General features: G+C 39.4%; 1 protein-coding gene across 1 annotated transcript; it reads right to left on the minus strand.

Moving 5' to 3' along the window:
- Positions 1 to 4853: 4853 nt before the first annotated feature.
- Positions 4854 to 20493, minus strand: zbtb10 (zinc finger and BTB domain containing 10). Its single transcript, XM_060896988.1, has 4 exons — positions 19302 to 20493; positions 14790 to 15684; positions 9826 to 10001; positions 4854 to 7741 (listed from the first exon to the last, which is right to left on the minus strand). The coding sequence occupies exons 1-4, from the start codon at positions 19989 to 19991 to the stop codon at positions 7436 to 7438; spliced, it is 2067 nt and encodes a 688-aa protein (XP_060752971.1). The 5' UTR covers positions 19992 to 20493; the 3' UTR covers positions 4854 to 7435.
- Between the last annotated feature and the right edge of the window lie 676 nt (positions 20494 to 21169).

The following is a 21169-nucleotide window of genomic DNA, read 5'->3' on the forward strand; positions in this document are numbered from 1 at the left end:
CACCTCCCATGTTCCTGTGATAGGCCTTAAATCCACCACTGTGTGATGTAAAACACATCTTAATGTTTTTAATTGATATATTAACAAACATCAATGGCTACAGACATAGTGTAGTCCCATTTCATATAATTCACTTATTCAGAGTAAATTTATGAAAGATTTCTGCCAGAAAATAGCCTGGTTTTGGTAGACTAGTCGGAGAATCTCTGAAAATGCTATTACAAGACACCATTTTTAAAACAGGGATGCTGAATTGGTTCCATGTGAATTCCAGTACATTTCCAGAACCTTTCCATGAGAACTTCAACTGGGAAATTTTGGAAATATTCCAAGTTGGAAACTTACTGGGAATTTATGGGAACTAATTAGAAATTTTGGGAAATTTATGTAAACTGTATCATATACAAACATAAATATACACATTTTGTTTGGACATAAGGTGACATGCAGGCAATCTAATACGGATTTTAAAAAAAGACATTTTGACAACACTGACTGAGGTGAAATGTATCCACACATGAGATGTGTGCATGGCCTATAGTTCTATAGAATAAGATTAGAAAAACACTTATGCAATGCAACGCACAGAAATATAAATAATTCGACGATCAATTGGAATATTTTGGAATAAAAAACTTCATGCAAATGAATAGAAATAGGCTAGATGAATAAATACTCCTCAATCAGCATGCTTGCTAAAACAAACTATAACCTAGTATATACTTTTGATCAGTGCTGTACTTCTGTAAAATAACAGAAAACTGGATATCAGAGAGGACAAAAGAAAGAGCAGAACAGCTTGAGCTAGCAAGCCCCATAAATGAAATAGTGCTAGCTTACATTTAGCATATCTGATTTACTGCCTGGCTAGCTACTGTATAAACACATTTTTGGGTTTTTGCTAAATACCAGAGAGAGAGAGAGAGAGAGAGAGAGAAATAGAGAGAGAGAGAGATAAAATATATTGGTTAGATAATAAAAATGGAAAAAAAATTTCCAAAGTTGCAACCTCAGTTATGACTTTTAACTTTTATCATTCAGATTAGTGCTAGCATACAGATACAAAAATATATGATATATATAACATACTTAATATAATCATAATCATCATCATCATCATCATTATCATCATCATCAATAATGAAAAAAAAAGGTATTTTAATTCAGAAATACTGTCCATCACTATACACATTGTCTGTTAAGGTTTTTTCCTTCCCTCCTCTTGCATTTCTGTATTCTGGGCGCTAGATGGCGCACAACTGATGGACACGCCGTAGAAGGTAAGGCGTCAATATCATCTCATTTAAATCATTAAATTGTACAATTTTCCAAATCACCGCTAGATGGCAGCACTTGATGTATTTTTGGCATATAAAAATGATGACACATTGAAGGTTGAGCTCAATCACCTCAATCTCTCAAAATACTTTTCAGTCATTTTGTTCATGCTATGTGTAAGGAAATTCATTCATTCATTCATTCATTCATCTTCTACCGCTTATCCGAACTACCTCGGGTCACGGGGAGCCTGTGCCCATCTCAGGCGTCATCGGGCAATAAAGGCAGGATACACCCTGGACGGAGTGCCAACCCATCGCAGGGCACACACACACACTCTCATTCACTCACACAATCACACTCTAGGGACAATTTTCCAGAGATGCCAATCAACCTACCATGCATGTCTTTGGACCGGGGGAGGAAACCGGAGTACCCGGAGGAAACCCCCGAGGCACGGGGAGAACATGCAAACTCCACACACACAAGGCGGAGGCGGGAATCGAACCCCGACCCTGGAGGTGTGAGGCGAACGTGCTAACTGGCAATAAGTAGCTGAGAGGTAATAGAAGGATGCCAGAGCGGTCAGCCAGTTCTTGTTGCAAATACCACAAAGTTGCTAGTGCCTGTAAAATTGTGGCCTACACGGATTGCTCGATTTCAAAGTTGATCTCTTCAATGTTTGCCTCATTTTGGCTATTATGATTTGAAATCATAGGCCAGTCATCATCCTTAGCTGAACATGCCATTTTCTCCCACAGTAGCAGAAAGTTCCGTGATATTTTGGATGTTTTTCAACTCCATTTTACTTTACAATTTGTAAAAAAAAAAAAAAAAAAACACTAATCACTTAACATGTAATGTTTTATAAGGAATAAGGCCTGGGTGTCAGTTGTCTCTGTTTATAGTGGGTTGCTCAATACTGATGATGCCACAACCGTACAAGGACAGCAGTCAAGGGAGTAAAACTGGTTCTTCTCTCTGGGAGGAAAAGATGGCAAAGCGACACTCGCCATTCATTGGTGTGTGTGTGTGTGTGTGTGAGCTTATGTATGCAAATAAGACTAGATATCAATTTCTTTTGAGTGTGTTATGCTGCTATGTTATGCAGCATGAGCAACAGTTCAAAAAGCTGCCTTCACATGTCTCTGAGGAAGAAAAATACTCTTTATCCTCCCTGGGTGTATAATGGGGAGAACTCGCCTGTTGGTGCCAATCGGCAGGTAAACAAACAAGAGAAAAATAAAAAAGACAATTGTAAAAAACTATAGTATTATTTCCTTACTTTATCACTGGAGTTACTAAGATCCCAAACATCAGTATAATTGTGCGCTTTCATGTTTGAGATGTCTGTAGGATGACATGGCCATTTCTACATTAAGTTAAAGGTGTGGTCTCCGTTGTTTGAGAAATGCTTCAGAAAGCTGCATTGGGCCGCCAAACAAAACAAAAACAAAACTAACGTATAGCCAATGAGCATAAAGGGGCATGTCTTGTCAATATGGAGAGAGTGTTCAGTGCGCATGTGTGACATTAGCAGAAAGCGGTTTTAACATTGACATGGCGGATAAAAACAAAGAAAGAAAGCGAAGAAAGGCTTACGATAAAGAAAGGCTTACGATAAAGGCTTACGATTAAAGGCTTACGACCTGTGTTAATATTGGCTCAGCGTTCCAGCACTGGAGAGAACTGAACGTCTTCCACGTGTAACGGAGATAAAACAGTACAACACACAGTACTACAAAACACATTTGTATTACCATAGTATTACTCATTGAGTTCATTTATTGCTAAAAATATACCCTCGTTCAGCTGCCCCAGCAGGTTCCGCCATAATCTGGGTTATACTTGTCTGGTGTATATGTGGGGCGGAGCTATCTAAACAGGGGTGGGACACATTTGGGTTAGGGGTGTGTTTGTTTCAAACAACGGAGACCCCACCTTTAACATTTTATTAATAAGATATTGATAAGATATCTTATTTATTAATAAGATATTTAAGCTAAGCCCTGTAGTCAAAGTGAAAGCTCCTGTATGCTGCCAGTTCCATGTTTTGGGTGCAAGGAAATCGACTGCACAAATGATTGGTAGTTTGTGTAATAGAAAAAAATTATAGCAAGTTAATAAGCTAAGATTAAGATAAGATTAGATAAGATTAATATAAGACTAATCAGGTTTGTACCCTCAATATAAGGTCAGCAATCTGCCGGCCAACAGCAATCATCTGTTCTAGTGTGAGATATAAAAATTATTACCAGAGTTTGCCTAGTGTTTTTATTCTCTTGTGTTTAAACTGTAGGTCAGTGTGTGAAACAAGCAAGAGAGTTATTTGGTGGCTTTGTAGTGAACTTTATTTTGCAATTGTATTTCCACATACTTGTGTGTTCCTAATTTAGAAATGAAAATCCGTCATTCGTGTTCGCCTTTTTGTGAAAAACCACAGATTAAACTTTTGCCGTGGTGTTCAGTTGAAAAGGACCAGACAGAAGAGGATATACAATAATAATATTAACACAATATTAGACATCATTCATACCGTTATCTAATCAGTCAATAATGTGGTAGCTGTACATTGTTAAAACATCTGTAATTATAAGTCAAGAGCTAATGTTGAGCTCACCACAATTTGTAAGTTACATAAGTGTGTTACTATGAACGTCCTGTCAGCTCAGCTCAGTCAGGTCATTATCTCTCTCATCAACAAGATGTTTCATCCTGCACATCCTTCTGCACACAGGATGTTTTTGCACCCTTGTGTGTAAATGCAAGGCTACTGTGCATAAAAATCTCAGGAGACAGGACTTTCAACAACCTTGATTAAAGGTTAAAGTCACAGTAACTGTTTTCACAAGTTTCTTGCTTGAGTCTCTTGAAGTAATTTGGTCCAGCCTATTGACACAGTCATTTACTGATTGATAGTATAATAAAGTACAAGAACACAAATAAAAAGTGTTTTAGTTGTATGGATATTTTAATGGCAGACGCTGTCCTCACCTGGATTCATTCCTCAACAGTGATGCCAGCTCAATATGATGAATATTCATGAGCCAACCTTTACCACACGGTAGGATTTAGACATTTTGTTACCTGAACCCATGACACAGATGACTTTCCGATGATTTTTAGCCTTTCACAAAATTAGTTACAGCATCGGCAACTTACAGTATTTTCGTCTTTTATTACTATATTCATTTGATTAGAATTTGAAGAATGTGCAATACATAACAGCATTTGCATAGAAAACCCCCTTTATCTGTGACGTTCTTCTAATATTGCTCAAAATGTAAAAATTACCTCATCTTGAGTTCATCAGAAACAGACCGATTGAGAAATTGGCCTATGCAAACTGAGAAGCTGGGGCACAGTAAGGGTCATTTTAACTGTGAGAGATTAAGATAATGTTCACTTCAGTCGATCTTTCTTAAATACTTTGGGTTTGAAAATACTTCGATTGGCTTATGACAGCATTACCACCTACCAACATTTGGGGATTTTAACAAAAGGTTATGAGGGGAAAAAAAAAAAAACACACCATTCATTCACTTCTGACAAGGAAGCTGCACTAGAGCAATATCAAAGTTTTATTTTAAAATTTATTATAGAGGAACAGTAGTACAATTGAAACAGAAAGGAGAATGTATTCATCTTAAAATCTTGAAGGAAAAAAAAAACATAAAAAGAGTAACCTGATTTGCTTTGTGTATGAGGTGAGCCCAAGGCCCGGTTTGCATCCACTGTAAGAGCGTTGAAAAATACATCTTTGAAACGGCTTTAAAAAAATACAGCTGGAAAAACCCTTCATCTGTAGTGTTCTGCTTTTTTGTTGATTATACCCACATATAGCATAAAATGTAAAGGAGGAAGTCATCTTAAGTTAACCAGAAACACAGACATCATGTGAAAGAAGCAACAGTGTACGTGTGTGTGGGTGAACAAGCACACAGATGAACAGGACCAAGAAAGGATGGAGGAGAAGACATCAAAAGCCCAACTTCCAATAATTCAAATTAACTTAAATTTCCATTTAGATATATGTCTATATATAGATATTTCATATACTTCATCTATATAGTTATATATTTATATATTATATCCCTCCCACAGTGACTGAAGGTAAATAATACAAACAGGATGAATATCTTCTATAGAGCTTTCAAAATACATGTTCATCTGAAGTAAAGGGAAAGATAGACATACTTTGTATCTTTATAGCACTTCAATATATCCACTGCATATGACCAGAAACTGCTGTTCCTAGGTTTCAAATCAGAAATATTTCTTATAAAATCTGCTTGCTGGAGAAAAAAAAAAAATTCTTAGAAAGGATTAAAAACCGAAAACAATATATGCATCTAGGGTAAAGTGAATGATTTTTAGAATAAAAACATTTAAATCTGACAGTTACATACACACAAGCAAGGATTTACACTAAAACAGGTTACCTGGCTTTCTCATACATTAATTCAACATTAATTAAACAACGATTTTGGTAGGACAAATAGAAATTAACAGTCTTGATTGCATTTTGGAATCAATATATATATATATGTATAATATTAAATAATGAAATGTTAAAAGAGGGGAAAAAGGAAAGAAAAAAAAAAGAAAAAAAAATTTGCACATGGACAAAAGTTTTCTTTTATTTCCATCCAGACCGGCTTTGGGGAAATAAAAAAAAAATAAAAAATAAAATAAAAAACAGAATGTAAAGTAGTAAGTGCATGACTACGACTCACCATAGAGCTCCACTTTACATTAGCATGACCAAAGTGTTTCTTTCTCGGCAGACAAATACAACGTCATAAAATTACTGTAAATATTATGGGTTGTTTTTGCACGAAAATGAAGTCTTTTATAAAACAAACTTCATATATATTCCAACTAATCAGCATTCTTCACAATTACCACACACACACACACTCCATTCAAGTGATTATCAGCATGCTCAGTACCTCACCACACCAAATCAGGAAGGTCCAAAACTTTGGGTCATTGTTATTGTACTGCCGGTAGATTAGGTTAAAAAATAAAACTTAATAAAATAAAAAAAATGGTATGTATGTGTGTGCATGTGCATTACATTAAAAAAAAACAAATGAAAAAAAAAAAACAAAAAAAAAAAAAAACAAACAATGGCAAAGCATACCTGATCGGCTCTTTAGCACAACAGTGTTACATACAGAGCTGATTAAAATATCTGAGTTGAGTAGGCTTTACGATTATTAATATCATATACAGCTTTTAGGTCCAGTATTTCAAAAACAAGCATTACAGCACCAAACGTTTCCGTCATTTGGCAAAATTCAAGCTTTAAGTGAATGTCAAAATGCTCTATAAAGTGTTACGGTGATGCTGTGATTCATATAAAGCTAGCAATAATATATTCCCATTATACTTTTTTTTTTTTTTTTTTTTTAAATTTTTCTCTGCTTTATGTTTACTCTCAGCATTTTCAGTAGTTCGCCTCCTGCCAAATCTCGGTGTGCGTTCTGCTTGGCACAATGGCACAGCCCCAATATAACTTAATCATAAATATGGCTGTGGTCTATTAGAGTCTCAAAACAGATTTTTTTGGTTCCAAGATTTGTGCAGGAAAAAAGAAAGGAAATATAGCTCGTAGACCTTTTATGGTAACTAAACATATCTACACAAGTTAAAGGAAATAAAATCTTCCTGCAGGCAACATCTCCAATGCGGTCATTAAAGTCAGGACAGTCGTAAGTCGCGGAAATTCAGACTTGCCAGGAAGCGCAGCCTAAAACGGAACCTCTCTCGTCAGACACGAAAAAAACAAAACAAGTTATAGCATTTTAATAAGACCATATTAACTTTCTTCATAAATTAAATATCTTTAGGATGATTGGCCTATCGTAACTTAAAACACTGTACACCATCAGACCCTAGTAAAGAAGAAGAAGAAAAAAATACATCACTGAAAAACCTGATTTTTATATATCATCATTATCTCTTTCTCTAACAGGCAGCAGGCCTAGACTCTGTCACACGCATAATTGTTACATCTTCAAGTCCCTATCTACCAAACGCTTTTTTCTTTTAGACATACACACTACTGTGCAACCGTGAGGTTTGATAGCACTTTGGAGTTGTTGATTGTTTCCCAGCTTTTTTTTTGTTTGTTTTTGAAGTTACATTGACATTAGTCCTCCTCAGGGATGGCACCTGTGTCACCCTCGTAGTTGGATTGGTCGTTGTCGTTGGGCTCCTCTGCATCTGCCTCCTCCCCCATGTCCTCCTCTCCCTCGGCATTCTCCTCGAAGTCTTCATCACGGCTGAACTCCAGCTCCTGCATGGCCTCCAGCCCTTCTTGTGTGGCCTGGTGCGAGTCAGCACAGTCCACACACACACCGTATCGGCGAGAGCCATGACGGATCCCCACACTCGCTGCCAGCATGAAGATCTTCTTACACACCATGCACTTGTACTTCTTATCTTTCTTGTGCACCTACGAGAGAACAGACACACGTTACAGGACAGAGATACGGTTGGTGGCATTAATCATGTTTTACTGAAAATCCTAGACAACGACATTGTAATTATTTCGGACGACAAGTTTTCTGAAATGTCCAAGCTAGGCCATTTGAAGCCAAGACATCTGGAACACAGCCAAATGCATCCCAAGACCAATAGCCGCTGTAGTACCACGGCCGAGAACAACCCTACAAACTACACGCGAGTCACAGTGTAAAAGCACAAACACTTCATACTGAAAACCCTTCATTTACCTTATGCACTTCTATTTTGTTGTCTCACATTTTTGGTGATTCTGTTCTCTTTTAGAAGGAACACCAAACAAGAACAAGAGGAGAACTTTCAAGAAGAAGAGGAACAAAGCATCAGACATGAGTTTAATGGCTCACTGAGAGAATTCTCCTAACAATTGGCTAGTTTATTAGAAAGATTTGGACATCTAAATAATACAATTAAAAACTGTTCAGGTAGAAAATATGTTCTTTGTAAAGCACCTGTGAATAGATGTGTTACATGAATACAAAATTCTTAAGAATTATCAGGGATATACATGGCACAGAAGCTTCTGTATAACATTGCAGGTCCAGAAGCTTAAAAAAAAAACTAGAAACCACCCAACAACATAGACTCTTACCTCTCTGTGATCTGTTTCATGATCTTAAACAAAGTCTTATTTTAAATGTTTTAACTTATTCGATCCTCCTGCATTCTCTTGGCTGACGTTAGCTGCTGCCATCTTCACCAGATATTAACCATTCACCATGCCAAAAAGTTTGGTTTGCCAGGTAATAAGATGTTAGGATTAGATTTACTTAATTTTTTTTATTAAAAGTTTGTTTGCATTACATGACACAGAATCCAAACGTATTTTCAAAACACAAGAGCAGTTTCGTTCATCTTCCACACATTTGTGAAGCCATTTTGTCTAAACCTTGTGTAACTGGTAACATGATTAGAGTGTAAACTTCTCACCCAAGATGACTTTAACTTTAGACGCACAAAGTATTTCCTCATTATCATTCTGTGATGCAGCAAACAGTGAGATCACAAGATTTTCATAGTGAGAGCTTGTGGTACTAAATACATTTTGCTGCACTGAAAATGATCAAAAAGGGAAACTAATCGCTAGTCGAGCTCCTGTTTTCCCTTACGGACACAAACGAACCAGTAATAACCGATAACAGGCAGTTCTTTAACGTTGCTCCCTTTTTGTTTGGCAACAGATGAATTTTTTTCAGCAGTTATACAGAACTGGTTTGGGTTTTACACAATGGACACGGCACAAACAGCAGCTGTTTGCAAAATATGCAAAGGCAAGGAAACATGACGAACCTGTTTGACCACCTCAAAAGAAAATCACCCCGAAATGTGTGGCGTAAGCCAGAGAACACAGGGACAGAATGTGAGTCGGAAACTGTGCTGAGGCAAACAACAGTATGAAATGCAACTGACGCACGGATTATGAGAAAAGCAGTAACGTGCTGGGAAGAGATCTGTGGCCGGGGAAAAGGTCACGGCATCAGTGATATAAAAGCGAGGGAATCAACTAAAGTATCATCTAAAAACTGATGATACTTGTTGGGACTTTTGCAAATATTTGCAAATATTTAACATCACCATTTCTCAGATGTACAAATAATGTTGAGGGAAGTGCAATTACATTTCCTAAAACAATGAAAATTTAATCAATTATTTTAAATGTTTTTTTTTTAATGTTCAATAACTTGCACATTAGTCTTATTGCATTTCATTATTTAAAATAAATAACTACGTTATTTACAACTACTTAGCTATGCTAAGTTTGAAGGAATCTTTGAAAGTGAATAAGCTTGCGTCATTTCTTTTAGACACTAATTCTAAAGAAAATGTTACTAATTTCACAAGTAAATGAATAAGCTGAAAAAGTATGTAAAGTTCCAAATGAATGGAGTCGGTAAAGGAGTTTAGATAAAGCGATAGGCAGATCACACTGGTGGAGGAGAATATGAGCATGAGGGTGGGTCAGAGTGAGAAGAATATCGAACACATAGCATAAGTTAAAATGAGTATTTGTCTCACCAGGGAATGTCTCTTGACGTGCTCTCGGCGGGTGAAGAGCTTGCCGCAGATGTCGCAGCTGAAGGATCGCACGCCCGAGTGGATGATCAGATGTCGCTTTAGTGTTCTTCGGTGCTTGGCTATGTAGTTACAGTGGGGACACTTGAGCTTATTCAGAGCGGTGTCGGACGTTTCACCTAGGGTGGAAATACACACGGATCATCAGCGAGCTGCTTTTTTTTCGTTCCTACAGCATACACGAACAAGCCCAACAATTATATTTGCTCTATGAGGAGATGAGAGAGGGTCAGGTTCATTTTGTGTCTAGAGAACATGTTCATGGGTGATTAGAAGAGACTGTTTCCCCTCTCTGTTAATTCTAGTGTGTGCTGAACAACCTAGTCATCAGTTGCCATGGTAATTTCATACTTGAACCTAAAACCATTACGATAATGCAATTTTTTTCAGATGAAGGGGGAAAATGAGTAAAGAGTAAGCTACACTTCTTTCCACTGGCTTTCAAATAGTCAACAAACACGTTTACTATAAAAAAAATAGGAGCTCCGTTATAGAGCATGGAGCCTCTATTGGGGTGCTTGTCTTAAGCTATGGTTAAACAGAGCACAAGTCTCTTTAATGGGACAGGGGGAATGGGGAAGTCCAGCTTTGTTTGACCCAAAATGGCCCAAACAAGAGAGTCGTTAAGCAGTTGCCAAGGGGCTGACGAGAGCCAGATCACCTGGGAATTTCAAATGGACCCCAAGCACCACAGTGTGGGCGGACTGTAAAAGAGCTGAAGGACACTACAGCACTCCCTCTTCCCTTTACTATTATCCAGTATTAAAATTAAAGTTCAACCTGCACCTAGAAGTTAGTCAGATACACACCTAAGTTCAGACTTTGCCATTAAAGCATGACTTGACATAGTTAATCATCAAACAAGATTCTAAAATTATACACCACTGCTACAGTATGAGAAAGGAAACAACTCAAAGAGCATTATAAGCTGTTATCGCTTCACCCCGACACTCTTTGCTGGTCACGTTGGAGAGCCAGCTCTTTGGTGGGAGAGGGATAGAACAGACTGAGTGGTCTCCACCCAGTAATTGCTCCATCTGTACGCTACCCCAAAGCCCTTGAGGATAAATGCACTTACCGGTACTGTGTCTGCCTGCACTCATTATTAAATGCATTTCATGCGTCATAAATACTTGGCCACCTCTTGAAGAACATGCATGAGTTCCAGACTGTGTGTCTTTGGCATGTGGGCGTATAATGTATAGGTATAACGGGTAAATGTTTGCCAGAAGCGCAGTGGATCAGTTTTCTCAGTGCGTTCAGGGGGTTGGGTAGGTAAGCCATTAGATCCCACTGTAAGGACCTGTGCTGCCTGGGTCAATATTTGTAAAGGCAGCAACAGGCGCTCTGCATTAGGGAGGATTAGGGCGGGCTGACCTCTGGCAGCTTTGCACCTCGGAGGACTGCGGGGGGAGAGAGTGTGTGGGGGGTGTGTGTGCGCATGGGTAGCCAACCAGCAGCAGCAAACAACTCAACATCAGCCCTTTTTGAACAGATTTCAAGTATTTACGACAATGAATTCTGCACTGTTCACTGTGAAACCAGAACCTTAACACTAAGAAATGGCAGTGCTGCTTACACAGAAAACAACAAGCTCATTTCTATTAAAATGAATGAAATAGGATTGAAAAACTGAACTCTCTCTTTATTAATCTATTGGCAATTACCATGGACAATTGTTTTATGAAGGCTTGTTATATGACTAAAGATAATGGAAAACATGTTTACGCAGAACAGAAGTCTGAGTAGCTGCAACTTATGAATTCTTCAGTCAAAAGAATTTGTAAACAGTCTTTAAGTAAGGAAGAAAACAGGGTGTGCTGTTATAGGAAAAAAATCAATAAAGGGGTGGTGAGATATGGCCTGATGGAAAGCACAGATACTGTTACTAAACCCATAACAGCACTAGCGTATTATTCCACTTATATCCCAGCTATTTTCACATGATTACATTTTCTTTTTCTCTTGTGTAACTGTTTATATTGACATTTATAGTTACTTGTTGTGGAATGTCTGGTAGACAAGTTAGTTCATGTAATTGCCAGTGGCTCCATTTCACTATCTCCTTTGTGGTTAATAAGATAACATCTCGTCATCTTACAGAGCAAAAAAAAAAAAAATCTATTATTGTTACAAAAATTATTTATTATAAATTATTTAACACATTTTATTATTATTTGACATTAAAATCTGCTTATTATTAGTCTTTGATTATTGTGGCATATCCACCATACCAAACGAAGACCCTAAAATAATATATAGTAACTAATAAATAAAGTAAATTATATATAAAACCAGATCATTCAAAGGCCTTCATTTACATCATCTAAACTGTTTTTCCATTCTATTCAAAGTAAAAGGTGTCAAGAGTTATTGACTCTGGTAATCGTTAAGATCTAGAGATGTGGTGGGTAGAGATAAGGTTAAAAACACTGGAGAATTCCTTTAAGTAACTAATTGCATAAAGTAAAAAGCTTTGAGTCTCGAAAGTGTCAACATGTGCACAGAGATCAAGTCATGGATGCCAGACATTCCTTTAATGAGGAATAGGACCTAAATGCATTTAAGAGCATTTAAGCATCTCAGTTTTACTTTCAAACCATACTACTTTAATATATAATATCATTTCACACCTTGGTACACCAAATAGAGCCAAAGGCTTGACAGCTTCTCTGGCTGAAGATTACACAGGTTTGTGTGATAACAGGAAGGCAGAGGCAGCTAGCTTAATAAAGACACAGACTCACCGGCTCGACCTCTAATTAAAAAGAAAGATGGCTCATGCCCGTGCATACTATACGCCCGGCTATACTGAAAGTAGAAAAGCAATCTTGATGTAAGATCATGACTGGCAGCATGCCATAGACAAAGGTCAGGGCATAACTATGAGGGTGTGTCTAAGAATGTGCTTGGGCAATATTGGAGATGCCCCCATTAACAGGAAAATGCCTGCAACCCTGACAGATATTACTAATCCATAGAGTGAGTAACATTGAACTATTTCAATGTCAAAACAGCTATTTTGCAGAACTCACAATTGTAAATGGTGTCATAATAAAATTAATGTGACTCTCAAATACTCCAAGGCAAACTGCACAGTTTTCTGGCCACCCGCCCCAAAACCCTGATGGTTGCAAAAGTATTGGCTATAAACTGTTCAAGCAAGATTTCAGAGTATAAAAATGTTCACATTGTTTAAATTAGAAATGAATATTTTATCTATACTTCACGGTTATCTTATAGCATACAATACACACGCACATTTTATTTCTTGGGGTTGTTCCTTTCCAGTTTTATTTCATTTCACGGTCATCTGACAGCCAACCTCAACCTCTGCCGGTCATATCATTAAAGATTAAGACCAAAATGCTCTTTCATGCAAGTTAATCAATCACAGGAGAAAACAATTCTTCCTTTTTAGAAAATACAATAAATCAAGTCAAACTCGAACAGACGATCTACTTCCAGGAAATGATCTCCTGTTTATGGTAACATCATAGCCTATCTGAGTTAGCTTTAGCCAACTAGCATTAACTATTAAAGCTGGATATAAAGTCTAGCATTCTGATCCTGCCCTTGTTAGTGTGATGCTAGAGTCACAGAGGAAGAGAATTTTGATGGTGATATGAATGTTCTTGCATTACTGGTAATAGTAATAGTAGATAATAGTTGATCTACTTTATACAGCAAGAAAGAAAATATATAAAATGTTTTTAAATACATATAGTGTACTTATATATAGTGTTACATATAGTGGCATTGACTTATGACGAGTTTTCTGACAAGCTTAAAAATTTATTTTCAATAACAATTACTGGCCACCAGATAAACCAAGACCACACAGACACACACACAAAGATATACAAAGAGTATATTATCTGTGTTGACTGGATGTCTATACTCTAGGATACTGAAGATGACAAAGGTGCGATGGGCAAATTGGTAAACACACACTATATAAAGATGGCTTTAAAGGCTTCTTATTTAACCGGATCACTAAGATACTTTTAGTCTGGTTAGAATCGACAGGAGATACAGCTCCTCTCAAACACTATTAGCTGTGGTTGAAATCATTCAAGCCCTTCTACATACTCCCATGCTTACTTCCTATTTATATTAAAAAAAAAAAAAAAAAAAAGTCAACCCATATGGACTCAAATCATGGCTTTCATCCAGTTTCAATGTCAGAGTGATATATATAGAGAAAGTGAGGCCAATTTCTATTTGTTATTTTTTCATTTTATATATATATAATAAAAAAATAAAAATTGGCCTCGCTTTCTCTTTTATTTTTATCAGTAGCCATTCAAATGTAAGTGCAACTTTAGCAATAAGAATGCTAAATAATATAGTGAAACTAAATAACTATTCCTGACCTGGAACCAGTAGGGCTCTTGTATGCAGTCTGACTTATAGCATTGTTTTTCCTGGCTGTTGTCATTAGTAATAGTAAAAAATTCTGAAAAGGGAGATTCAGTTTTTGGTTTGTGAGAAGAGTCAATGACAACAGAAAACATTACACCCTGAAGAGTAACAACTGCTTAGCATAGTCATAACTCAAAACAAAGCTGCCACCTTATTCAAATAAGCTCCTGAGCCTCAGGCAGTGATCACATGGACTTTTTGATACCTGTTAAAAACACACCTGTCGCCATTCATTTCAATGAGAATAGCACTTTGAAGGACAACGTGCAGTAACGTGTGCCAATGCTTAACAATTACAACCATGAGGAAAAAAAAAAGTTCAGAGTTGAACTTTTATTGCAATGTACTCTGATGTGGTCACCAACTGGACATGATTAAATGTAGGGGTGTCATTTATTCATGCCAGATTTATGGATAATGAGGGAAAACAATAAATGTGGTTTTCTGTACACATCTAAAGTTGAAATTTAAAGTGGTTTTACCTGTTTTCTCTGAGAGATAAGAGTAGTCATCTCTACTGTAGGATGCTGACGGCTGAATGAACATGCCCTCATCAAAGCCTTCTTCTGGCTCAGGTGGGATGTTGTAGACAAAGCGCCTGGCAATCTGTTTTTTCCGCCTGCCACTGCCTGGCTCATGGCGCTCCTCACTCTTCATGGCAGCCCCTGCACCCGTGGGCAACTCGTTCCAGACAAACACAGGTGCTGATCCTTGTGTCTGCATCTCCCCAGACTCCACAGTGTGTTCACCGCCCCAGGCTGAGGTACCCAGCGTTGGCACAGTTGCATCACTCGGCTCCTCTTTCACCTGACCACTGGCCTTAATAGACAGCTTGGAGAGAATGCTGGTGGCCCAGAAATTGCCAGGCTTCTTGTCATCTTTGGGCACAGCACGTCGCTTGTTGTAGTCTACAAGCACAGAGTCAGGTGCTTCCTGCTTGATGCTGATGTTTAGAGCATCTTTGATAAAAGCACGGCATGACTGCACAACCTCACTCATCTGCAAGTAGCTGGCCACTGACATTACCTCAATGGCATTCTGGCTTGTGAGCAGTAAGTTGCCTGAGTACAGGAAATCCAGGATAACTGAGAATCCCTGCACAGCAGCAACATCTAGGTGTGTGACAGTGGTCTGGTCCAGGTTCTCACTCTTGGTCAAGCAGTAGAGGGTCTTGAAATAGCGGCTTCCTGCCACCAAGATGTTCTTGTGTGCGCGGAAGACCTGACCGCAAACCACAATGCTCACATCACACAGGATACCACCCTTGCGCTGCTTGTCCAGCTCCTGGAGCAGCTGGTAGCAGTAAGAGTTCTCATTTGGCTTGTTTCTGTAGTCCTCCACCTCAGTGCCCTCTGTGTCTTCTAGCCTCTCAGGTTCCTAGTAAAGGCACAACAACAAAAAATGCAAACAGGGTTAATACACAGTGTAAACTCAACATGGTGGGGATATGGTGACACCACCACAATGATAGAACTGGTTCAACCAGCTCTTAAAATGCAGCTCTGTGGGAACTGTATATCTCTCCCGAAACCCCCCACTCAAACAGAAACTGTATCACAAGACACACCCTAAGCAAACCATTTCACTCACTGGGCAAAGCCTCTTTAAACTGAGAAATTTGTTTTGGGCCTCCACCCTTTCCCTACACCTGTACTCAGTAGTGGTTAAGAACTCTTCTGCCTCTTGGGTTAAAAAAAAAAAAAAAGAGGAAGAACAGACTGGTACCTATTATAGGGAGTACTTGTGTGCTAGATTTCTGGATTGCAAAGCAGATGTCCTAATCCAAAGAGTCATTTATACCACTTAGGCCCAGAATTTTCCCCCTTCCTACCACACAGCTGTGTTTTCTGCTTGAGTAATTTAGATTAAATCCATTTCTCGGGGCGGAGGCCATCCAAGCCTCCTCCACACTGCGGCCCTTGTCTGGGTGGATAAGGTTATTACGGTAGCATGGCTCAAGCACCAGGCTAGTGGACAGGGAGAGGAGAGATAGAGGGCAACCCCATTTTTCCAAACAATGCCAGCCCTTTCCTCCAGGCTTATTGTTCAAGGATGTTATGTGGTACACCGAGGCTTCATGTCCCCTACATCCACAAGGACTGCAAAAAGAGTGAGCACAATATGTGTAGAATTACTTCATAATGAAGTGACCAATCTAGCCAGAGCTGGTAAATTTACATGGGATTAGATTGGAAAACCCAACAGAGCTAGATGGGCACATGTTTGAGTAAAAGGGGGATGTGAAAGACAACAGGAGATATATGGGAATGACTGTCAGCTTGTGGTGACTTATTGTTCTCTATTATTTCCTCCTTTCTCACAAACATACGTTTGTTTCAGGGAGAAGCTCTGACACTGTGTCTCAACGGAGACAGAAACAATGTCCGTCATCGTTGAGAGGAAAAGAAACACTGGCACCAAACACACTTCTCTGTATTTCTCTCTTACAGTCTCTCCAGCTCTGCTCATCCTTTCTCCAGATGTGCCACGTGTTAAGACAGGGCTGGAGAACATATGCCTTCACAGGAGCCCCAACAATATTTTTTCAAATGAGCCTGTGGTTACAGTCAGATATTGACATGATGTTTTTTCCCAGCAGACAATAATTCTACAAAACAGTGACCACACAGGGGTAAAGACTGGAAAAACCCAAGCCTTAATGGACAGGTCAGGAGTAGTCAAATAATACTGAAACTATTGTAATGTAAACTAGAACTAGTATGGTAAATACGCAATGACAGAGTGACATGAAACCCACTGTGGTTTTCCATGTTCTGGTTTCACACCTCAGACTTTCGTTTTGATGTGGAACCGGAACACGTCACAACCACCAGCGATATCACCTTTGCTGACGTGCTACTCAATTAGCTTACGCACTGCTCAAAACATTGTCAAACAGCTCATTTAACTCTGATAGTAAATAAGCATGTTCAACCATACAGTAACCCCTCAGCTTAATCATTCACCACTAGCTGTGCAATGCAATTGCTTACTAAACATGGAGTGACTCAGGGGAATAACACTGTCCCCCAGATTGCAGGGACAGCAGTTTTGTTTTTCTTGTGTAAACCCCACCCTAGGCCAACCTAGCCCTGAGGCCAGTGCTTGGTCCCCTCACCCAGCCCATCTCGCAGATGCATGAACAATGTAGCAGTGTGCTTGACCCAAGGTGTGGGTGGAGAACACCAGGCTCTGGGCCTCCCAACAATGTGGAGAGCTCATCGATAGAGAATTCCACAGAGTCCTCTCTCTCTCTCTCTCCCCCAATACACACAAGCCAACATTTCACATGGGGCAGACAGTAGAAGGGTGGAGCCTCTGTATCCTCTGTAGACACTCTAACCAGGGATGGCAACTTTAAGGACAATGTCCAGACACAATTGTGAAGCAACCCAGATACCCCCTATTTGGTTAACTGAGTTATGGCCCCTGCTCCAGAGTCACATCTGCACATGCAAAGAAATGTAGTCTATAGCCTCAGGAAACTCTAAAGATAGACTAAAATCTTAAATATTATTTTACAAGAAAAACATCTGTCTATGTATCTGTCTATTTATCCTGTATTTTTGCTTTGGAATTAACACACCTTTTCTAGACTAGGCTGAATTGACAAAATCCCTCCTAATGACCAATAATGAAGTAAAATGAACTTGTTTAAAAAAAAATGTAATTTCATGACAAATGTAAAAGTTCTTAAAAGCCATAGTTGCAAGCACAAGAACCAGCAATGCCATCTACTGCCATCTTCAATGAAAGGTGAAGCGTATAAAATTAGGCACATTCTCTATACTAATAACTATATTGTTAAAGATTTTAATAATTAATAAATTAATAAAGTATGGTCATCTCAGTCACAAGTGTAAACATAATATGCCCTTATAGATGGTCCTTTGAACCCTGTCCTAATTGAGATAAGGATTAAAGATTCATTACAAAGCATTAAGGCTCACGGCAGGTCCATACGTGAGCTCTGAAGATGATCACAGGCGTGAGTATTGATCTCCTGTCCCTTTACAGTGGGGGGGAAAACCACTAGGTCACAAGGTCATAAGAGAATTTTATTTAAATGCAATCCGCTTGTCGGATTCTGTGCACCGTGCACAGCGTGTCCCAGGAATCTTGATACGGGGCACATACAGGCCAGGATATAAAGCAATATAGTTATCTGGAACACTCATCTGGCACAAAGGCTTATTTAGAAACCCTAAAGGGGAAGACAGAGATGTGCCAGAGGTCATTTTTCTCAGCAGGGGAGGGGGTTGGGAGGGAATGGGTTGGGCTGTGGCTCCCCAAAGCCTGCTGGGTCAAGCTCTTAGCATTATGACCTCTGTAGAAATCAACTGAGGTTCCAAGGAAACAAGGGCTGATAATTACAGTGCAATAAGTGCACTGTGGGGGACGGACAGACTGGTGAAATGGAAAGAAAAAGGAAGCGCTGACATTCTGGGCTCAAACCATTACAGCTAGAACAGTTTTAGTTATGTACACTTGTGAAAAAGACCTTACAGTTAATCTTTTTCCTTGGATTTGTACTATCTAGCGTCATATAGTCAAAACATCACAAGACAAAATCACACAACCAGATACTTAATCCTAAATGACCAGTTAGTGCATTTATAAAGATAACACAAATTTAACGTTAACCTATTCGTTAATACACAAAAAGAGTGTAGAAAACAAACAAACAACAAAACAACTGTCACGGTTTAACAACGATAACCAGCAAAGACAGACAGTACTGAAAAATAGCAAGGAGGACCATCGTTAGCCTACATGCTAAGTGGCATATTAGCCAGTTTTCCTCTAAGCAACGTAGCTAACAACCGCTAGCTAAATAGCTAACCTGTTAGCGCAATCATTTGGTCGAGGAAAAGTCAGTATAAACATTACAATTTATCTACACCATAAAAATGTATCTTTCTTAAAGGCTATTCTGTGCGAACAGAGTGCCGTACAGTGTGTATCGCCTGTCAGTTCCTGACACCTCTCTGTACCTGTTTTGTCGGATCGTTCCGCCCGTGCTCGGAGGACAGGTGATGTCTCAGCAACAGGGCGCGCTTATAATTCCGGCTGCCTTTTACCAACTCGTCGCTGTTGCTGGTGGCGATGTTGTGACACCACGAACAAGACATTAGTCCCGTTGCTTGACAAAATTTTAGCCACGGGAACTCCTGTAGCCAGGAGGCTTGGAAAAGCGAGTGTTTCTGAAGCAGCGTCTGAGGTCTCATCTCCACCCAGGGCTTTCTGGCGTCTCCGTCGCGCACCGCCGCGCCTCGTTCGTCCTCTGATCCTGTGGCTCCGCCGTCCCCGTTCATTCCGTTCCCGGTGGTCCAGCTGGTTTCGGCCCTTTCTCCAGGCGTCAAGGCGGTCCAGCCGCTGTTGTTGACAGCGTCTCTCTCGGCCGTCCGCTTGCTCCCTTCCGGGTCTTCCTCCTCCTCAGCCTCCGGTTCTGTGCTGTCGCTGACCGACCCCCCGCCCTCCACTTGCCCGGGCGATGGTCCTTTTCTTGCCCCCAGATCCCTGTCGTCGTCTTGATCCGGCCTGTTACCGTTGAAGTGTCGGTCGGTCCAGGCCTGGGCCTCGCAGCTGTCGCCGTTGCTGCCTCGGACGCCACTGGAGCCGGTAGCGGCTAATCCACCGCCTCCTCGGAAAGCCAGCGACCTGCGGTTTCGCTCTCCAGACATGTTTTTCTCAATAAATTACAATCTAATTCTTTTCCTTTTCGTATTCTATTTACTCACCGCTCTCGATTAATTTTGTAGCTGTTTAGAAATAAATACCCCGCATCGAAACGATCGTTTTTTTTTCGCTTTGGCCTCCTGGCGAGAGTAATGTAGGTTATGCGGAAATAAATAGGGGTTTTAAAGGCATAATGAATTTCAGGGTTCTGGCTGCGTCCGCGCAGGCCCTGCAGAGGTCGAATGGCAACGACTTTCCCCACAATGCATCTCGGCTGGAGAGAGGGGGGTCAGGGGGGGCTCGCTTTAAAGGAAAATGGGGGGGTGACTAACTAGCAGCAAGGGATCTTTTGTGTTGGTGACTGCACCCATTTTCCACATGCTTTTCATCTCAGGATTTGCTTGTCTTGAACCTGTAAGTCCTTGTCTAGCTTTCATGTCTCCTGCTAAGCGGAGTTTCTGAGGGACTGGCATTAAAAACAGACGCATGTGTTTGTTTTAAAGGGGAAATACAAAGCGCAGGTACACAGAAGGAGACAGTGTGGTGTTTACATAGGTGCGTATTTACAGGTGCCGCACACAACACGCTCTTCTCCTGAGTGAACGACGGAATATTTTACATCTACAGCCGGAAAACAAAGTAAATCAATGGCCCAAAGGTTTATAAGTAATAATAAGTTCATATGAATTTAAAAAATAAATAATAATAAATGTAGGTATATTTTTTTATTTCTAGTTTTTAAATTAAAATTAAAATTCTTCTGGACGGAAACAGTGCTTCTAGGAACGTGTTCATAAATGGGATGTATTAAAAAAATATATATTTTAGCTCAAAATACATTTTAGGTCTGAAAGTTTTGTGTAATGTACACTACAAATTCTAAAAATAAATATAACAGGTCTAATTCTAATTAGAATTCATGTTAATATTTGCGTATAATTTACATATAAATATGCAGAAAATTAACAAAATAAATACAAAATAAATACATTTAAACTTATTTGTTTGTTTGTTTATTTATTTATTTATGTACGTACTGTTTTGCCTTGATATGTCAGGTGTGTAATTTATTAGGCATGTTTAGCAGGAGGATCTGGTGGCCCAGTGGGTGGCGTCCTTTCTTTTTTTCGCCTTTCTGTAAACCATCAGGTCGGTGCCGCCCTCTGTCACGTTACTAATAAGG

Source organism: Tachysurus vachellii, chromosome 21, assembly GCF_030014155.1.
Source record: "Tachysurus vachellii isolate PV-2020 chromosome 21, HZAU_Pvac_v1, whole genome shotgun sequence".
In the NCBI taxonomy this organism is placed as follows: domain Eukaryota; kingdom Metazoa; phylum Chordata; class Actinopteri; order Siluriformes; family Bagridae; genus Tachysurus; species Tachysurus vachellii.

Bases quoted from the DNA above. Each gene is read 5' to 3' on its own strand.
- zbtb10 (XM_060896988.1), bottom strand. From the start codon at position 19,991: ATGTCTGGAGAGCGAAACCGCAGGTCGCTGGCTTTCCGAGGAGGCGGT. The intron at 10,002-14,789 runs GTAAAACCACTT...TTTCCACCCTAG, and splicing joins TTATCTCTCAGAGAAAACAG to GTGAAACGTCCGACACCGCT. The intron at 7,742-9,825 runs GTGAGACAAATA...GTTCTCTCGTAG, and splicing joins ACGTCAAGAGACATTCCCTG to GTGCACAAGAAAGATAAGAA.